General features: G+C 39.7%; 1 protein-coding gene across 1 annotated transcript in view; it reads left to right on the forward strand.

Moving 5' to 3' along the window:
* Nucleotides 1-20,827, forward strand: part of CNTNAP5 (contactin associated protein-like 5) — an 819,231-nt gene that overhangs the window by 149,810 nt on the left and 648,594 nt on the right. The window contains exon 2 of the mRNA XM_012651908.1: nucleotides 19,345-19,449. Coding sequence (XP_012507362.1) covers nucleotides 19,345-19,449 — 105 coding nt within the window. The remainder of the gene's footprint in view (nucleotides 1-19,344; nucleotides 19,450-20,827) is intronic.

The following is a 20,827-nucleotide window of genomic DNA, read 5'->3' on the forward strand; positions in this document are numbered from 1 at the left end:
AGGAATTCAGAGATTGGATTTGGACTGACATTTCAAATAATTTATAGACCTATTTAGGGCGCATCACAATTGCAAAGACTTTTCTAGATTTCCTGAACATTCTTTTTCAGTTTGTCATTTTGGAATCACAACTCTGGCCTCCTCTTTTCTCTTAAACGTTTTATAATTTTCTCACATATTTTATTAGATTAATTCCAAAGTTCTTAAGATTACTGTAAATCTTCTGTTTATAAAATCATATTTTCAATTATTTACAGCTGGTGTGTATAAATAATTGATTTTTGTACATTGATTTTATGTGTAGCAACTTGATGAACTCTTTTATTTATTCTAATAATCTCTATGTGGATTGTTTAGGGTTTGCTAAATATACAATTATATCACCTGCAAGTAATCAGAGTTGTGCTTCCTGCTTTCCAGTCTTCAGATATTTTCTTTCTTTTCCTTGCATACTCTGCCAGTTAAGCCCTCCAATGCAAGGCCCAGTAAGTGATGCTTGCGGTGGGTGTGTCTGTCTTTTTCATAATTCTAAAGAAATGCTTTCAGCATTTCATCATTAAGGATAATGTTTATTCTAGGTTTGACATAGATACCCTTCTAATTCTAACTTGCTAAAAATTTTTGTTAAGAATAGATGTTGAGATATTTTTCTTGAATATTGATTTTTTATATCTCGAATTAATTCTATTATTTTTCTCCTTTTATCTCTTAATTTGATACAATATTAAATGGTTTTCTAATGTGAAGCCATCCTTGTCATGTTGAATATTGCTGAATTATCTTTAGGATTTGCTCTAAATTAATGAATTCTCTTATTCTTTTTAATATACCACTGATTGGTTACATTTTTCTCAAATATTTCTTTTATCTAGGTCTTCAGATTTATTGATATAAACTTGTTCAGACTATTGTCTTAATAACTTTTAAAGACCTGTACATCTTAAGTCACACCCCATTTTATTGTTTCCTTTTTTTGTTTGTTTGTTTTATCATTGTCTTTCTTTTTCTTTCATTTTATTTCAGATTATGGGGGTGCAAACATTTTGGTTACAAGTAATGCTTTTGCCTCGCCCAAGCCAGGGCTAGAGGTGTGCCCTCCCCCATATAGTGGACTCTGTCTCCATTCATTGTGAGTTTACCCACCCCCACCTCCCCACCTGACCGACACCCAATGAATATTACTACCATGTGAGCACCATAGTGTTGATCAGTTAGTACCAATGTGATGGCGAGTACATGTGATGCTTATTTTTCCATTCTTGGGATACCTGACTTCGAAGGACGGGCTCCAGCTCTATCAGGGATAATATAAGAGGTGCTAGATCACCTTTGTTTTTTGTAGTTGAGTAATGTTCCATGGTATACATATACCACATTTTATTAATCCACTCATGTATTGATGGGCACTTGGGTTGTTTCCACATCTTTGCAATAGTGAATTGTGCTGCCATAAACATTCGAGTGCAGATGTCTTCATTGTAGAATGTCTTTTTTTCCTTTGGATAGATGCCTAGTAGTGGGATTGCTGGATCAAATGGCATTTCTATTTTTAGCTCTTTGAGGTATCTCTAAATTACTTTCCACAGAGGTTGTACTAGTTTGCAGTCCCACCAGCAGTGTATGAGTGGTCCTATCTCTCCACATCCATGCCCGCATTTGTTGTTTTGGGACTTTTTGATAAAGGCCATTCTCACCGGAGTTAGGTGGTATCTTATTGTGGTTTTCTTGTAATTATTTTTTTAATTATGGTAAGGACACAATATGAGATCCATCCTTTTAACAAATTTTTCCGTGCACAATACAGTATTGTTAACTAAAGCCACATTGCTGTACAACTGATCTCTGCAATGTATTCATCTTGCATCACTGAAAAAGTTTACACCTGTTGACTAGTTACTCCCCATTTCCAATCTGTAGCCTTATTCAGTGGCTGCAGGCACATCTGTCCTACCTTGTATTTCTTACTCCTCTACCTGTATCCTGAAACACTGGTCCAGAGGCACAAATTGTCCACACTCTGGCTGCTTATCAGACACCTAAATACTGACTGAAACCTGGATTTCCTGCAGCCCCTTCACCTATTCTCTGGCACAGGGCCATCTTCAGGTCAAATCACCTCTGAGACCCATGCATCCTCTGCAGTCAGCCCAAGTGGTGTCAACACTTTTCTCAGCATCTGTTTCCCCCTAAGGAATAGGAGGTATCCTGCTATGTTTCATTATTGTTCCCCTTTCCTGGATTACCTCATCACAAGTACTAAGAGTTGACTCGCATGGATTAGAAATAAGAATCAGTCCAGTTACTCTACACTTTCATGGTTTACCCAGACATCTATCTAATACCAGCATGGAACCCTGAAGCACTGATCCACCTGCTGGCCACCCATCCCCTGCTTCTCTTTCAGCCTAGACCACATTTAGGTACACATACTACTTATAAGCTCAGTGGAGAAAGGAGAAAATGATATTAAGGTGTAACAATCTCCAATAATTACGGAAATCCTATCAATCGATCAGCTAATCAGGAGAGATTTGACCACCACTGACATTTGAAGAAAGCAAGAGAGTAAACAATTACAGAATCCTTACAATAAGCCAGATCCTTTATTTGTCACCACATTTAAACCAACTCAAAACGGTCATACTAAGAAAGGGTAATTCTTTCATTTTATGTCAAAGAAAACAAAGTTCGGACAGGTTAAATGTGTTACTCAAGGGCATTCATCTAAAACCCTGCAGCCTTTCCAGTATATGTCCTCTCAGTGGGCTCACCATTCTGGGGTACAGAGTAATGCACAAGGCCCTCCTGAGACTCACAATCGAGTTGGAGAAGCAGACATAACTATCAAGTGAAGCCACGAGCGACAGGAGCCACCGTAGCCTGGTTGTGAATCAGAGAACAGCAGAGCAATCAGGGAGCTTAGCAGGGTTGAAGGACAGCATGTTTGAAATTGATGAAGAAGGTCAGGGTTTTGCATATTTGGATTTGTCCTCAAATGTCTGTAATATAAGCTTACAAAAGAATATTTCAAGACATATTTTACATTTCATAGTATCGGTTCACGTTAGGTATCAACATTGGCAAAAATCATGGACTCTGTCCATTAACCTTATCATTAATACTGTTTTGCTTTTTTCTTTTCCCCCAAAACAGCATTTGCATGAGTGAGATATGATCAATAGATATGCATGTGTGTGTGTGTGTGTGTGTGTGTGTGTGTATCTTCTTGAAGCATGTATTGAAGGTGTATATTATAAAGCAGTCTGATGTTAATTTGAATATTATTATAACTATTGTATTAATAAATGTCCTAAATTGAGAGCAAATATGACAGAAAATATGAAAAAATATTAATATAATTATTTAAAACTATTTCTGAAATCAAAGAGGAAGAATATATTCTGTCCTCTTGTTACGGCCCCTATAGTTCTGAACTGAAGTTTCTCCCAATTTCCTCTTCTCAATATGATTATTTTAGTGATCATTTAAAACTGCCATTAGAGCTATCATGAAAATGAATTGTGGGTATGTCAAAGCGGCTCCACAAATGTAATTAAATGGCCATTCTGAAAGCTTTTGGAGGAAAGCCTTGATTTTTTAAATGCTGATTTTATGTGAGGATGTCTTCAGTAGTGTAAAGTTAAAGAACAAAAGCCAACATGAGCGTTTTCTAGTGGCAATCAACTGGCTACGTGAGGTCAGACTCTGGGAGGCAAGACAGGGCCAGGTTCGGGGCAAAGTCTGCACATGAGCATCCAACTGGGACAGGTAGAATGTGAGGGCTCACAGCGACATTTTTCTAGGACAACCCCTGAAAGCCAAAGTAAATGCTTGCCAAGGTCAAGAAGTTCACTAAGGCTTAGAGGACTAACCATGTCTCTCATGTCCCAGGAGACAAAATTTCCGATTTTCAAGATGGTTAAAAGAAGTAGTTGTAGTCCTAGAAGTAGCAGCAATAGAGTAGACCCAATCCCAAATTAGAGATCATTCTCCCTTTACCTCCTCTGTGTGTTTTGCCAGCTCTAGTAGACCTCGGAGATACAGTCATGCGTATGTTCATGATGTTTTCCAACCTCTGATCCAAGATCTCAAGAAAGGGCTCAGGTGGAATCTCCCTTTGGAAATTCTAACTAGGGGCCTTTAGCCCTTACTTGAAGATTTAAAATTTGGGCATACTCTGACAGATATTGCAACAGTGCTTGGCAAAGTCTGTGTAGAAATCACTTACACTTATTCTAACATTCCAGAATTGGTCCCAAGATTAAAAGCAGATGAATAGAAGGGACTGATCAGGGGCCATTCTGCAGGATGACAAGCAGGTGATTAATGCTAATGGGTTTGGGCAGATCCAGCCGCTAATTGCAGCTCTGTGACTTTGGGCAAGTTACTTCAATGTTCTGAAGCTCAGTGTCTTTGCAAAACCAGGACAGTAAGGCCTAACTCAATGTGTTAATTTATGTAAGTCACCCGTCACAGTGGCCTATTGTCTGAACTCAATAAATGGTGTGTGCCACCATAATGATGGTGGTGATGGCAACTGGGACAGTATGGACGTGGCCTACACTGCAGGACATTTCATAATGCAAAGAGAACTGTCTGTGTAACGCGCACATGGATAATCTCCTCTGTTCCTCATCTACCATCTCTTTCGCTCCACTATGGGGCTGGGGCATGCCTGCGAGCCCTCTCTCTGTGCTGTCACAGGGTTAGGGAGATTGCAGAGGCCCAAGTGGTCCAGTGGGGGCAGTTCCATGAGGTAGTAAGATGAGGGGGAGCTGGAGAGAGAGGCCACTTTTGTTCCAGGGCCGTGATGATCCAAATGCGGCTCGTGGATCAGCAGCATCAAGGCACTTGGGCACATGGGAGCTTGACCCTGAATCGGAATCTGCATTTCATCAAGGTGATTCATGCAATAAAGGTATCCTAGGAAATAAAAAGCAAGTGCCTAGGCCAGCAATAGATGACAGAAGCCAGACTGGACCAGGGTGAGGTATTTCAGTGACTAAGATAGAAATTCCATCAGGATCTGGCTGTTTTGAAGGCACAGGTTATAGGAAGAAAAAAAAAAAAAAAGACTATATAGTCCAAATATCAACAGATATCAAACATGAGCAAACAACTGAATTTTTCCAGCTTTCAGTATTCACATAGATTCAGCCCAAGTCTACATGACAAATATAATGTTTAGTATTGAATAGTATGCATTCACACTTTCCTAGTACTCTAAATTTACTCCCAAATTAAAATTCTATCAAAGAAACCAGATTCCTTTCCTAACATATTATACAGACTTTAAGAAACTATATTCTGTGACCCAGTTCATCAAAATGCACTTGAAAAATTCTGTCTGGAACTCTCGGACCAATGCTATGCATTAAAGGTTTCATTTTTTTCATTCTGTCTTTTCTCTTCCAAGGCTTGACTCCTAACCACTTGAGATAGAGCTAAAGCTGACAGAGAAAGTGAAAATCCTCTGCCTTCTTGCCTGGAGGAAATGCTTGGCAGGAGATTTCCACGCCGTGCTGTCATCAAAGCTAAACTTAACCTTGTGCAGGAAAAGAACCCTTCACTTTCAAACCAACTCCTTGTCAGGACTATTCAACTTGCAAAGTGTAATGTTGGGGGGATAAAAAAGGAAGAAAAAATAGCAATGAATGCATTTCAGTTTGTAGTTATTGGGACTTGAAATGATAACTTCTCGTGTTTTGCAATGACATTAAAGTTAAATGTCTTGGTTCACGGGCACTTACTACTCCCTTCGTCTCCATTAATCTTTGCTCACAGTTTTGAAATACACCGCTTTCTGTCTTCGGCAATGAAATGAAATTTTCCGGGGGTTATAATTGCTTTCCAGTGTGTCTTTTCTCATGTTATTTGATTGCTAAAGATTTTCTCCAAAATGGAAGATATTTAGTGAACACAATACTATGTATTTTCCTGCTATTTTTAATCTGTTCATGCATAATTTGAAGGATTTGGTGAGGGAGAAATGGAAATTGAACTCATCTGACCGTGACAGATTTGCAAACTCTGAATACAACTTAAACTTTATTGATGCTTTTAAATTACAGCACTGAATACCTGGACACGTCCATATAACATTTATAGCATTTTATGTCTTCATAGCTACAGCCAACGTTTGCTTAAGAATCACAATTGTAATTCAGGATGAGTGAGAAGAACATTTTACAAGGAAAAGTAGAGCATGCTGAAGCATTTTGCCTGGAACAAGCTTTTATTTTTAGCCTGTCCCCCAAAAAATCATTATCTAGAGGCCTGAAATGTCTCAGAAAATCATTACATTTGAGTGCCTGGTAGGTCATTTCATAGAGTCCTTCAGGATCCTAGTTGGTCCCAGATGGGCATGCCCTCCGGACCACCGCGCATTTGGTGGAATGGATTGTCTGTTGAAACCTGCTCTCTTCCTGCCTTCTGACATGCAAACTTTCTCTGGGCACAAAGTTTTAACAAATAGCACGCCACAGTTTGTTCCAATACATTACACTGAGGATTTTTAGAGTTATTTTGAAAGGTAGCATTTCCAACATTGAAATCTGGTAGTCTGAGGAACTCTGAAGGGTTGATTTTTATATCCAGGGATAATACATCAAGGTCTTCCTTCTAGTGCCTTAGCTTGGATACATTTTGTAAGAGTAATGGCACAAGAAAGAATGCCAGAAACAAAAGGGATGGACTTGAAATTTAATCCCAAACTCTTCCTAGTCCCTCCCTTCCAGTGAGAAAGGTCTTTTAAGAAGAGAATAAATGCATAAGGCCGATCCATCCATCATGGATCAAAGGGAACCAGATGGTGAGCGGGGACCACCCATACCAGTTTATTGGCCGCCCCTGGCCAATAAATAGCTCCCATCCCCAGAATACAGAAATCTAGACCTAGTGACCAATTGTGTGTGGGGGGGTGACTATTGGAAGCTGAAAGCATTTTTATTTCCTAACTTCAGAATGTAAATGTATGCTCTCTAAACGTCATTTCCTCACTCAAACATCTTCACAGAGGCCTACAGGGTAATTATAGTAACAATACCACAGTTACCAATCATGGAGCATTCTTTCCGTGCCAAGCACTGTTCTTTCTGTTGATGTTTCGTGATAACCCACATTTGTCATCATGCCTGTGGAGAACAGATGCCATCATCTTCATTTTCGAGGGAAGAATACTGCAGCACAGAGAAGGGAGTGGATTTGCCTAAATTGCCCAAGCCAGTCAGTGGAAGAACCCCATTCACAAGCGTGGTGATGGGCCCCACAGCTGGGATGTTTTCATTCTGTACTACACATTCACTGTCTTAGGTTTCTCGGTCATTGGACTTCAAGGCCCTCTACAACCAGCCCCTCCCCCATACCTCCAGGTGTATCCCCAACTCTCAGATCCTTGGTTTCTTTATCTGCAAAATGCGATGGTGTCACAGGCTGGGACTAGTACAATGGAGAGTAGATGTCTTTGCTTTCTCAGCTAATGCCCTCGTGACCTTGACACCTGTGCCTCCCCATCTGTCAGATGAGTACATGAGGTCTGTCCAACTTGCCTGAGAGCATTTCTGCAAAGCTCAAACAAAGAAGGTATTTAGAAATTACACACAGATAAGGAGTGGTAATGACAATTTCGTTAATATTCTCTTCAAGAGCTCACAGTCTTGAACTCGCTTCCTTGTGTGACTTTGACAAATGAGTCACTTTACTGTTGCCCAAACATTTCCAATTTTAGAAAGCTGCCCAGTTCCTACCCAGATTTTCAGTCCTAATTTAAGACTGTCCTCCCCTTATCTAAAATTTTACTTAACAGATAATTATCAAGCAATCACTTTGTGATCATCACTGTGAAAGGCAATGAAGGTAGCGGGGTGAGTAGGGTAGAGTCCCTGCTCTCGAAGAGCTTGAGGTCTCGTGGGCAACATCTTCTTCAAAACAAATGTCCATCACCGAGTTGGTCCTCCTCACGCAGGTGGAGTATAAGGCGTAAAGACCAGGACAGGAAGGGGTCCTCTTGCCTGGAGAGATCGGGGCAAGCTTCTGGAAGAATGAATTGACAGGTGAACCAGGGAAAGGTGATGTGTGGTATCGAAGACAAAGACTCAAATATGGAGAGCACAATAGCATGACACAGTATGCTCAGAAAACTGCTAGTAAATTGGCAAATCTGAGCCCAGACTAAGGACTATCAGAAGATAAAATAACCAAGAATGTGACCATGAAGGGATATATAAAAGCAAGGAACTAAAATTTTATTCTGAAGGCATGGGGACCTACCAACCTCAGGTCAATGTCAACTTTCTTTTTCCCGAATATAAAACTCATTGCTTACCTGTTTTTGATCAATTAAGAATGCATTACCCCAGCTTGAGCAAGAACGAGACCCCGTCTCTACTAAAAATACAAAGAAATTAGGTGAACAACTAAAAATATATGGAAAAAATTAGCCGGGCATGGTGGCACGAGCCTGTAGTCCCAGTTACTTGGGAGGCTGAGGCAGGAGGATTGCTTGAGCCCAGAAGTTTGAGTTGCCATGAGCTGGGCTGATACCACGGCACTCTAGCCTGGGCAACAGAGCAAGACTCTGTCAAAAAAAAAAAAAAAGAATGCATCACCTTATGACATCTTGAGGCAAGTCATAAGATGTTTTATATATATGTATATGTGTGTGTGTGTGTCTGTGTGTGTGTGTATAAATAAGACATGTATATATATAAACCATATATACACAGTTCTCAGTCCCTTGATACTTATTATATTTATCTAAAAGATAGATGAGGAGCTTTAACTATGATTTGGAAGTCATTTAAATGCGGGGCCATTAATCACCTCTGTTCTGCCTGATTTAAAGATTTGTTAATTTTAGAAAGTGATTTGTGAGCGTTCCAGTTCTCCAGGCTAACAAAACAGATAGTCAATGAAACGAGAAATCCTTTAGGACTCCTCCATTCTTAGCTCCCTTTCAGTTCACCAGGTCATGATGACTCTGATACAGTATAATACATTTCCTTACTTTCTCTTCATTTTAGTTGTCATTGTTTTAGGCCTTTATTATTTTTTTTTCAATATTTCTATTGAAATATTGACCTGATTGGGTCCTCCTGCCACCAGCCTTTTACCCTCACTGACCCAGCCCTGTCCCCAGCCCAGGCACGTGTGTTCACACACACATTCTCTATTCTCCACACTGAGCAAACTGTCTAAAATTGTCTAAAACACAAATTGCTGTGACTCTCTTGCCAAAAGCAGTGCTTCCCTGCTTTTTAAGTTTATGGTCTTTGAAACACAAACTTGGGAGGTCCTGTTCTAATATGTCTAAATTTTTAAAATAAAGCATATGTAAGGACTAGAAAGCAATCCAACATCTTCTCCAGCCTGCTGTGCCCCCCGCCTCATCCCTCGTAAGGGGGTACGAGAGCCATGCTTCCAGGTCTTAGGATTTGCTAGGCTGCATCAGAGAGCGAGATGCCTGGTACACTGTGCTTAAGAAGTTTTGTTGAAATCAAGAAAAAATGTAATAAAACTTAGAAAATGTACTATGTTTGGTCTTGGAACATAAGTAATGCATAAACAGAATATCCTATGAATTCTGAACAGATGATAAAAAACTGTTAAAACCATCTGCATGGGGAAATTCCAGAAGATATAGTAAAGGGAACAAGGAATTTCATTTTTTGAAAACCATGGGTGGAACTTGAGAGGAGCTGGAATCTAAGGAAGAGAAAATGACAGAAAATGAAGGGAATTGATGTGTGTCCAGTTGCCTGCCAGTCACTGGGTTAGATGTTTTACATGAATTCTCTTTTTGTTCTCACAACAAGCCTATGTATAGTTATTATGCCCATTATATATAGAGAAAACTGAGATTAAATAGCTTCCCAAAGGACATATAATATAATTACAATAGTAAGTTGTGGAGTCAGGATCTGAATTCAGACTGGGATGGATTCCAATGTCTGAGCTATTTTCAAATGTACTACAGTTTCCAACACACACTCACACACACACACACACACAGTCAGCCAGATTATAATTTCAAAGGACCACTCTATTGCCTCTGGGCTGCCATTATTTTCTCATCTACAAAGAGCAATAAAGGTCACTATTTGTTCAAATCATCAGTACATATTTATCCCATCCACTCGTAAATGGCTGCCCACGTTGGCTGTGCTGTCAGCCAGCTGGCCTCAGCTCAAGCCTATCTTTTTAATCAGACATTTTCCTAAGTTCCAATGAGCAGATTGATGAGAGATTTTAGTTGTTCTTTTAGGAACACTATGCCTAGACCCATGCAAGATGAAAAAAAAAAGGTTTATAAATGTGTACGGATTGATTGAGCTATACTTTAAGATCATGGTTTCCTGAGTACCCAGGATTTTCAGTGTAATTTAGAGCCACTCAATGCAGGATCATGATTAGCTATTGGAAGTTTAGCCCGATTGTATTCAAAAAAGAACAGACATCCACTGAGGAAGACATGGCTCTGGAACAGAAATTCTCAACGTACTAAATTGGCAGAAACACTATCTTTATAATTCTGTGGTTGTCCCCTTTCTCTCATTTTAGTATTCTGTGCATAATTATTTGAACAGTGTGCACTTTTTAAAGTAAAAATATTTCATCTCTACTTTCGATGTTCAATACTATCTTCCATATTTTTCCCATTTTCCCAAACTTCTTATTCTATACCATCCAATCATTCATTTATTTAGCTTTGCTTAACAATCCAAAACTCTGAACCTGATTTGACAGTGCATTTTGTAATGATGTGTGTGTTGAGCAGGGTGTTGACAGTTGGGGAAGAGAAGGACAGGACTATATTAAAGCAAAGTTGAACTTAGGAAAAGATTTTAAGTGGAAAAAATGTTACTTCTTCAAAGATTTGCTTTTTTCTTATCTCTCTTTTATAAAACCCTCCAAGTAATCCAGCCACCCCTCTCAGCTTTTCATATTCCAGAAACTTCTAATCTTTGCTATCTGTAACTCTTACCTTTCATATCTCATGTTGCAAAAGGTTTCATGTTCTTTAGCTAATTTAATTAAGCTAGGAAACTCCATTCATGATCCCAAAGGTTTAATAGCTTTATCGTATTTGTGTTTAAACACGCCAGAGTGATGCTCTTGGAGGCCTGGTCCTTAGCCTGCTAATCACAGCTGATCCTGGCAATAGGTCCTTTACCTCTGACCTGGCTGGTTGGACCTCACTTGTTGACTCCCTGACAGATGTGTGGCACCATCAACAGCACAATTGTGCTTAGCCGGGACCCGTTGTGTGCGAGTAATTCCCCCTCTGCTTTTCCACCTTCATGATGCCACCTCTGGGAGCCAAGCTCAAGGCTGGCATATCCAGCACAACTTTTTGAAGGAAATTTGTTGAAAGCAGGTTTTTAAAAAGATGGCTTAGTGGGAGTAGAGCCTAGTAATAAACTGAGACTGTTGCAAAAAGTCATAGCATGGTATTTGAAAAGCCTGAACTAGAATCAAATCATGGGAAAGAGGAAAAAAGGGAACATAAATCTCAGAGATCTTTCCAAGGGGCCAAAAAATAAATAAATAAGCAAACATGATAGAGTTTATGTCTTTTATTCTTTCATTTAACAAAGAATTATTGAACATAATAACTTAGTCCAGGATACTAAATGCTAGAGCAAACACACACACTCAAACACACACACACACACACACACACACACACACACACACACACACACCCCTCTCTCTCTATTCAGACTGACCCTTTGAACTTCCACATCATTAGCACATTATATGTGTCACATATGTAGGGCTTAAGAAACATTTTTTGAATTAGATTAAGTCATTAATAAATTAGATTTACAGGCAGAACAGGAAAAGAATAAAGCAAAACAGTCTGTTGTGAACAAAAATATTTCTAACCTGAGAATGAAAACAAAACAAAGGAAAATAAAAATCAGTGGCAGTGTGGAAAAACAAATTGGGGAACTATAATCTGAGAGGAAGCCATTTAGGGAAGGGTTTCAGAGCCATTGAGTTTGGGCTAATTGTGGGACATCCATGTCCAGAAGTTCTTGAAAATCCAAGAAAGAAAAAGCTATATTCACATAAGATCGTCAGTCCAATAGGGGACTGGCTCTTGCCAGATCATGGCATAGGCCTGCCGTCATCGTAGGGATTGGAAGCAGGTTTCGACTCAGGTAATGTGGAGATAGTCACATCAACCTTGGTTTAAAGCCCAGTTTAGACACAGACCTGTGAAATGAACAAAGAGACTCTTGGAGTCTTCACTCACACAATAAGGATGACGGCCTCCCCCTCGAACTTGCTGCAGTGACTACAGAGAGCTGCACCTGGAGGCTCCCAAAGAATTAGGATGCTGCTGCTACCTTGTCACCATGCTTGTCGGGTTTGTTATGATGTCATCCTAAAAAGCCACTTATAAGTGAAGGTTAGTAACTCCAAATCAAATATTTCCTAAAATCTTGGATAGAATGCTTTAAAAGCCTGGAAAGAATCCAAGAACCCTCTAGTTAATCCCTGAACAGGACTAGATCTTCTTCTGGATGTACCAGGGCCCACGGTGGCTCCATCTACTCATCACCAGTCGCTCTCCCAGTGTGGCGAGTGTGAGTGTTCATCTCCATCGTGTTTGAGGAATTTGCAAAAATCACTTTTACTATCTCTAAAGCCTGACAGAAACTTTGACACTTACTATGTGCTCAATTAAAGTGTGTGGATGGAATAAATGAATTCCTGCCATTGTGAAGTTGAGGACTCTGAAACACAGAACAGTAAAAGGAGGTACATTACTAGTTCACGCAGAGGAGAGCTCAGGACTCCAGGACCCCAGGAAAATGGTCTTTTGCACGTAATTGTTCACAAACACAAGGAGATTTTTTGTAATGCCTTATCTTTCATTCTAAAGTAGATACTTGGCTTCTTGAGCTCAGGGCCAATGTCTTTGACTTTATTCTGTCTCTCTCCAGCCAAGAGCACACGATGAGTATCTAGCAGGTGATCAAAAGGCAAGCAGTGCATTAATTTGGAAATGGATGTCAGGATAGAGAAGGTTTGACCTCTTCATGACTTATTGTAGAGAGCTATGAGTTTTGGTTTGCTCATTCTGAAGTAATTTATCTTTTAGGGTTTCATTGTGGAGATGAGAGACAGGGTCAGATTCAAGAGTAATACTGCAGTATTTAGTTTTCTTGTTTGCTAAGTGAAATTATAGGCAACAGGGGGAAAAATAAATGAAGCAAAAAGCATGAGTTGTCACTTCTAAGCACTGTTGTAGGCACTCCACAAAATGCATGCTTTATGTCTCTTAAACAAAGTAGGCTATTAAGCGTGCAATGTTAAGAGGAATTTTATCTCACCTATAAATACAAGTGAATCTTTTAAGCTTCAAATCCCCATATATAGACAATTCACTGTGGTAATCAAGATCATGCACACAATTTAACTTCAGTACCATCTGTAACTCTACCGGTATTTTAATAATAATGAATAAAAATATATGTTGGCAACAAAAAATATTACTTAAAGTAGAATCATCATAAAGAGTCAATGATAATTTCTAACAAGCTGTGTAAATATCATATTTACTCAGAATTCTCTTTTGTGCCTTTACCTTTTAATTAATGTGAAAGAAGATCTTTAGTATTTAATTGCACACATAAACTGAAGAAAAAATTATCCCCACTTCTTCGGACTGGAAAAATGAAAAAAATGCTTGAGAATCCACACAAATATTAATAAGGAAATGAATAAGCTTCTTTTATTTTTCTCTTCTTACCTTTTTTCATTTGTCTTTCTTTTTTTGTTGGTTTGTTTGACTTTTTTTCCTTTGGGGGGTGGGGAGGTAGGAGAGACTGTTGAAGGAAGAGATAAGAAAGGCAAGAAAAATAAAGAAGAAATTCAGATTTGGGGGAATGGTATCAGACTATTCTCCATCAATGCTTTACTGTTGCCCAGGAAATGAAACTACGTCCTTCCTGTTGCAGGAAAAAAAGTCATCAATTAAAAAGTTGTTACGAAAAATAAGTACGTGTTACCTGTCTTCTGCTATTGTGGCCAGCAACTGGCCTGGTGGGCAACCTTGGACAGCGAGGAAACCTGAGTTTTGGTCCAGGCTGGGCCAATGATTAACTGAATAATCCTGAAGAATCCTGTCATCTCCCTACACCCTGATACCACCATTTGTAAAGTGGAGGGCTTGGATTTCACAATTTCAGAGGTTTCTTCTGGTCCTGCAGTCCTCTTAGTCTCTGAATGTAAGGCTAAGTCACTTGCAAATAGGACTGGATGTGTTTAAACACCTACCGAGTGGCAAGAGCTGAGGTACTTTGGGTCAGACCTGCAGGTGTGGATTTTTATCTGAAGGCCATAGGGGAAAGAGGCCGTGGCCTTTATGTTAGAAAGGAAAACAGTGCATATGGCAGTAAAGTTATTTGCTGAAGAAAAATGGAGCATCATACATCACATATGAATAAGGGTTTACATTTTAAAAATAGCCTTTTAATTCATGTGAGTTTTGCAACAACTCTTTCAAAGAAGAGGCCCATGAAAGGCCTTTTTAGCAGCTTGTTTTGAAAGTACTCTACTCTGCCAATGCATCCATGAAGTTTGGTACAGTCTCGGAAAAGGATTTCTGGGGAAATCACCATGGTCTATCTCAGACTGTGCATCCCATTGAAAGTGGATATGAGAGAAGCCTGGCTTTTAGTCTCCCAGTATTTTTTTCCACTAAACTTCGAACACCTTTGTCTGGAGTCAGATTTCTTCCCTCTTTCCTCTTTTCCACATTAAACACAGAGAAACAGGCACACACGCTTTTGGAGGTACGGAGTGACGGATTTAGCGGCGAGCAGACACACTGGCAGGAGGCTGAGATGTGAGTGGAGCCTGAAGTCCAAGGACGACATGAGCCTGCTTATCAGAGCCGCAGGAGCAGCGCTGGAGCAGACGGTGCTTCCCTTCCTGCTCCCAGCCCGCGTTCGGGTGACGCGGGCTCTGGCTCCAGGCTGCCGACCTGCAGAGGGACAAGGGCCGCGCCACGTCATCCTCGCTCACGCTGTGCCTTCACCCTCCTTGTTTCCCTTCCACGTCACCTTCTCTTGTTCATCTGGCCCACTGAGAACCTTCAGTGCAAAAGAGCTACCTATGACACCAATTCTTGGGCAGGTTTTGTGGCAGAGAAAAGAGACCCCCAAAATAAAATTGTTAAAATAGTTTCTCTCAATTGCAGCAGATATTACAGGCAATTCGTGTATTGCTTCATGTTTTCATTCTGCACTTTATAATTAAAAGGGGACACTTTTGCATTTATTCTTATTCCATCTTTAAAGTGATCCTATGGCTGGATACCGTAGAGATGGCTCTTTATTTTGCAGACAATGGAAATGGAGCTTAGTGTACCTGAGTGTATTATCTGGAACCAGCGAGTCAAGAGAGGAAACCAATCTAGGAATGGAGATCTCGCAGCTCCAGCCCTCCGGGTAGTTTCCACTATGCCAGGCTCTCCCAAATCACAAAACAAAACAAAACAATAAAAGCCTAATTATTGTTTTCATTTATGCTAGATCATTCCTCCTCTGCTTTAAGAATAGGACACATGTTTAAAATAACACGCACTATTGAATTTAGATGGTTCTGTGGGCAGATCCTTAATTCCCAATGATTAGGCTACTGTGATAAGAGGCCTGCTCTATTCTCAACTGAGGCAGGGGTGCCAGTGTTGTTCACGTCACATGCAGGTGACAGAGGGAATGACCTATCTGCTCTGGGGGCGTTTCCTTCTTTCTGATCTGAAATTTTCCCATTCCTATCACTTTTAGGGACAGGAGATCCAAAGTTCAGATATGTTCTCTGAAAACCACTGTTCCAATGCACAGGATCTAGGAGGCAAGGGGTCCCAAAAAATCCCCTCAGCATCTTTCCATCAGCACAGATCATTTTTTATGGATTTCCTAATTCCCAAAGTGGGACAACTGTTCCCGGAAACTGAGATACAAGGCAGACACCTTTCAGAGGTGGGAATGGGCCGTGGGGAGCAGGGGAGCCGTTGCCGCAGGCAGATGGGCTCGGGAGGCTTGGTACTCCCTGGGGTGGGCACCCTGTGAGAGAGAGAACTGCACAGAGCCGGAGGAACTGAAATATCACACGCCTGGCTGTCTGGAGGGCTGGGTTCCATTTTACTGGCTTGGATGGGACCTTAGTGAAAAGCTCCTAAATTTTCCCAAGGGTTTATTTATTTGTTTACATCTCTGCATTTCTCAATGGCCTGTGAGCTCCTTGAAATCTGAGACTCTATTTTACTCAATCTATCCTCAATCTGTCTCTGAGGACAAACACAAAGTGCAACCTTAAAAATAATTTGTCAGACTAAATTAAACAGAAATGATCAGGTCATGTCTACTTCTACTATTCATTCCATGATCATTTTAACAACTTACATTTTACCCAAGGACTACTATAGTAAGAGGAGAAAAATTAATGTGAGTTTTTTTTGTTTTTTTTTTTCTTGAGTGATGTGTGATTGTGTTAACTTAAAACATTTGCAGGGGTGCGGTCGATTCTGCCACAACATAATATATGCATTTGTAAAAATAACCTGGTAATTGCACAGCAGAAATCTTATAACACAAGTAGGGTTAGGGGCACAGGACTAAAAAATGTCACATAAAAGACTATGAGAACCTGATAAAAATGGTGGCACACTTTTATATATGTTGAGTATTAAGACATACATATATCTGCAACTTGCTTGTGGAACTGGGTGTCAGGAGGGCTGTGACTTATTGTGAAGTGGTGGGGAAAGTATTTTATGAAGTGGGAAGAGCATTCTGACCACAGATGAGGATGGGTGAGGATAACACGGCTGCAAATTTAGGTGCACGTTGATGGGTTGATGGTTAAGGTGCCCATATGTGTGCACACGCTTTGCATGTTCCGGCAGGGCTCATTTGTCTGCATGCATCTGATATTTCTTGATGACAAAACAAGCATAAGCAAATGCAAGATCTGCACTATCGAATAGTTTCCTAATATATAAATAGTGTAACAAATTTGGTCTTCAAACAAGTACTTTAAAGTGTGTACACACCTCCTCTCACTTACCTCTCGTGCCAGGATAAAGTGGCACCGAGCTCTGCTTTCCATTTGCAGAGTGACCGTGACTTCCAAGGTGTCACTGCTGTGATTTTTATGTTATTTCTCTTCAGCGAGGATCTGGCTCTGTTTTGTATTTGCAGAATATTTCAAAATATTTTTCAACATTTGTGTTTGGGAAAAACTAAAAATATACTTTACCAGTTGATTTTTTAACATACTTAACAAACAAGAATTTAATCCTTATGTTTCTGATTAATTTTCCTGCAATTAGCTGAAATACCGCTCTCTAAAAATTTGCTGCATAAACAAGCATAATCCTATGAAAATGTTCTTCTTAAAAAATGTCAGATCAATTCTGCCTGAGAGCTTTTATCACCACGAGGGTTACTTTCAAACTAAAGGGCACATTTTAAATTCTTTTGAATGAGGTATGTCTAGATTTCATGAAGTCATTTTTCAATGTCCTAAAGGATTAAGTGTGCACAAAAGGAAAAATAGAAATGATTGTTGGTACTATTATGTTGGCTGATTGATCGGTCCCTTCCTTCCTTCCTTCTTCATTCACTCACCACCCCATTCTTTCAAGAAACCTTTTTTGAAGGCCTACTATGTACCAGATTCTCTGCTAGGCTTCCACAAAGAGTGTGCCACCTAGTAGAAGATACAACAAGATAAGAGAATTTTTCCATAAATTTAGATGATGAATTGTCTTAGTTCATTTTGTGCTGCTATAACAGAATACCTGAGATTAGGTAATTTTTTTTTTTTTTTTTTGAGACAGAGTCTCACTGTGTTGCCCGGGCTAGAGTGCTGTGGCGTCAGCCTAGCTCACCGCAACCTCAAACTCCTGGGCGCAAGCGATCCTTCTGCCTCAACCTCCCGAGTAACTGAGACTACAGGCATGCGCCACCATGCCCGGCTAATTTTTTCTATATATTTTTAGTTTTCCAATTAATTTCTTTCTAATTTTAGTAGAGATGGGGTCTTGCTCTTGCTCAGGCTGGTTTCGAACTCCTGAGCTCAAACAATCCGCCCACCTCGGCCTCCCAGAGAGCTAGGATTACAGGCGTGAGCCACCGCGCCCAGCCAAGATTAGGTAATTTTTAAGGGACAAAAATACATTGGCTCACAGTTCTAAAGGCTGAGAATTATAATATCAAGGTGCTGGCCTCTGGTGAAGGTCTTGCTGCATCATCTCATAGTGAAAGGCAAGAGGGTGAGAGAGAGAGAGAGACAGAGACAGAGAGAGAGAGAGACAGACAGACAGACAGACAGACAGAGAGATTGATTATGCTCCTGGAAGCTTTCTTATTGCAGCATTAATCTCAACTCAATAAGGCTGAGGCTCTCATGGCCTAATTATACCTTAAAGGCCCCACTTCCTAATACTGTCACAATGACAATTAAGTCTCAACATGAGTTTGGAGGAGGCAAGCATCCAAACCAAAGCACTACTGTGCAAAGAGTGAAGGGAAGGGTCCTCTACAAGAGAGTGGAGGGTCAGGGCATCAGCACCAACCTGGAGGGACATATCTGTGGTTTCAAGACCAGCAGCTCTGCCCATGGCCCACACTGTCCCACGTTTGGGTGTCATCAAAGAAGCCTTAGAAAGCATGATTACCACATTTAGGGAAGTCCCAACAGGTGGCTATGGAAGTGAATATCAAATTCAAGACTGTACAAGATCTGAGATTATTCTCCAATGCTTTGTGGAAGAGAAATAAGTTATTAGAATAAGTAACTTGTTTTCCAAAGGCTTTCACATAACTGGGAGAAAGACATTCTAAATTATTGTATTCCTCTAAATACAATCACTGTGAGAGTCCTCGGGGATTGATGCTGGCAGAGTAGGTAAACAGCACTTTTCCCCTTAATAATATTCCTTCTTATACAACCAGCTCAACAGTAGTAATCTGAGGCTTTGTTCAAGTGGTTGATGAAAGGAATGGATGGGTAGCTGGGCTTCTGAGTCACACAAGCCTGGGTGAGAATCCTGGCTATAGCATTTTCTAGTATCGTGGCCTTGATGGCATCTAGAAACTTCATTTCCCCATTTATGAAAGAAAGTCATACCTGTCCTTCCAGGTTGTTGTAAGGAGTAGATGCAACAACACGTGGAGACAAATAGTACCTGACTTTGTTCAGAGCAGGTGGTTGATAAATGATGGCAGTTAATGTCAGGACTTCTCTCTTCACAGAATATTTTTTGCTAATTGAATCTGGTATCTTTCTCTCCCTCTCCTCCCTTCCCCCCAATTATTTTAGACAACTGTGATGACCCGCTAGCATCCCTGCTCTCTCCAATGGCTTTTTCCAGTTCCTCAGACCTCACTGGTACTCCCAGCCCAGCTCAACTAAACTGGAGAGTTGGTAAGTAAGGTGATCCAAATCCTACGTCATGCACTACATAGCCACGCAGTGGGGAGATGGAAGGAAGTGCACGCTTCCATACCCTGGGATCGTGTCCAAGGGCAGTGTTCATAGGAAGATTTTGGAAGAGGGGAGTTTTGGCCCTACTTCCCATCACACGGTAGATATTCAAAGTACAGGGACTCATGTTCCCTGTACCCACAGCAGTCCTTTTTTGATTATCATAAGAGGCCTTTGTGAAAATTACTTTTAAAAAAAGCATCTGCTTTATTTTCACATGTCATGCATCTAACATAGCTACCAAAACGTATTATTATGAAAATATAATAAGAATAAAGTTGATTAAAATTTCCCTTCCATAACTTTAATTTTACTAAAAATCAATATTGCTGATTTTTGAAAAATATACAAAATGCTATTAACTAAAAGTAAGAAAATACAAATAATTTGTTATTCTACCAGCTAGAGATAACTGTGATTAAGTGTCTGGTGTGTAGTTTTACAACTTGTGATAAAAGTAAGAGTAAACACTCTTAAATGGTCTCTCATATGAAATCTCTTTAACAAATATGATGTTAGCTATCCAGACATATTTTTAACTTAAATTGGATGCTGACATTTGTTATGTACAGATACAATGTGTAATTTCTCTTACTGAGAAAGAGAGATTCAAATTATTTCAATTTTTAAAGATTGTTTAGATTTGAATATCTGGTAAATATTATAAACTCTTTTCTAAGTCAAGAAAAAATATATATGCAGTTTTAAGAGATCCAATTGCCAATTAGAGTTTATATTAATTAGTCTTTACTATATTTTCCATTGATATAATAGGCCAATGACATGAGTAGATTTTCCAGTGTTGAACCATCTTTGCATTCAGGAATCAGATGTAATTGGTTGTTGTGTTATTGATATTTTTTACATACTGAATGATTTAATTTGTTATCTCTTTAATTTATAATTTTTAATTTTTATGAATAATGAAATTGATTTATAGTTTTCACTTATATGCTTGTTTTGTTTTATACTATATGTTACAGATTTTCTATTAAAACAGAATCAGTAACTTAAAAGCTAGCAAGTGCCACTCTGTTGTTGAGAAAGCCCATTAAGAGTGTTATTCTAAATGAAAAAGAAAATGGCCAGAGACCCAGCAGGAAGATATTAACAACAATTTTGTACCAATATTGTTCTTTGCTGGATATTCTGTACCAAAACTTCTATTAAGCATTTTACTTTTATTATGAAATTTTAAAAAGTCATTGTAGGGCAAGCATTATTGCCTTTTATCTTCAGATAGGGATCCCAAGGCTCAGATCCCTGAGCCTTGAGAAGTTACATAGTTTCTCCAAGACCACAGAGGTGAGAAGCGGAA

The sequence above is a fragment of the Propithecus coquereli genome, unplaced genomic scaffold, assembly GCF_000956105.1.
Source record: "Propithecus coquereli isolate 6110/MARCELLA unplaced genomic scaffold, Pcoq_1.0 Scaffold375, whole genome shotgun sequence".
Classification (NCBI taxonomy): Eukaryota; Metazoa; Chordata; class Mammalia; order Primates; family Indriidae; genus Propithecus; species Propithecus coquereli.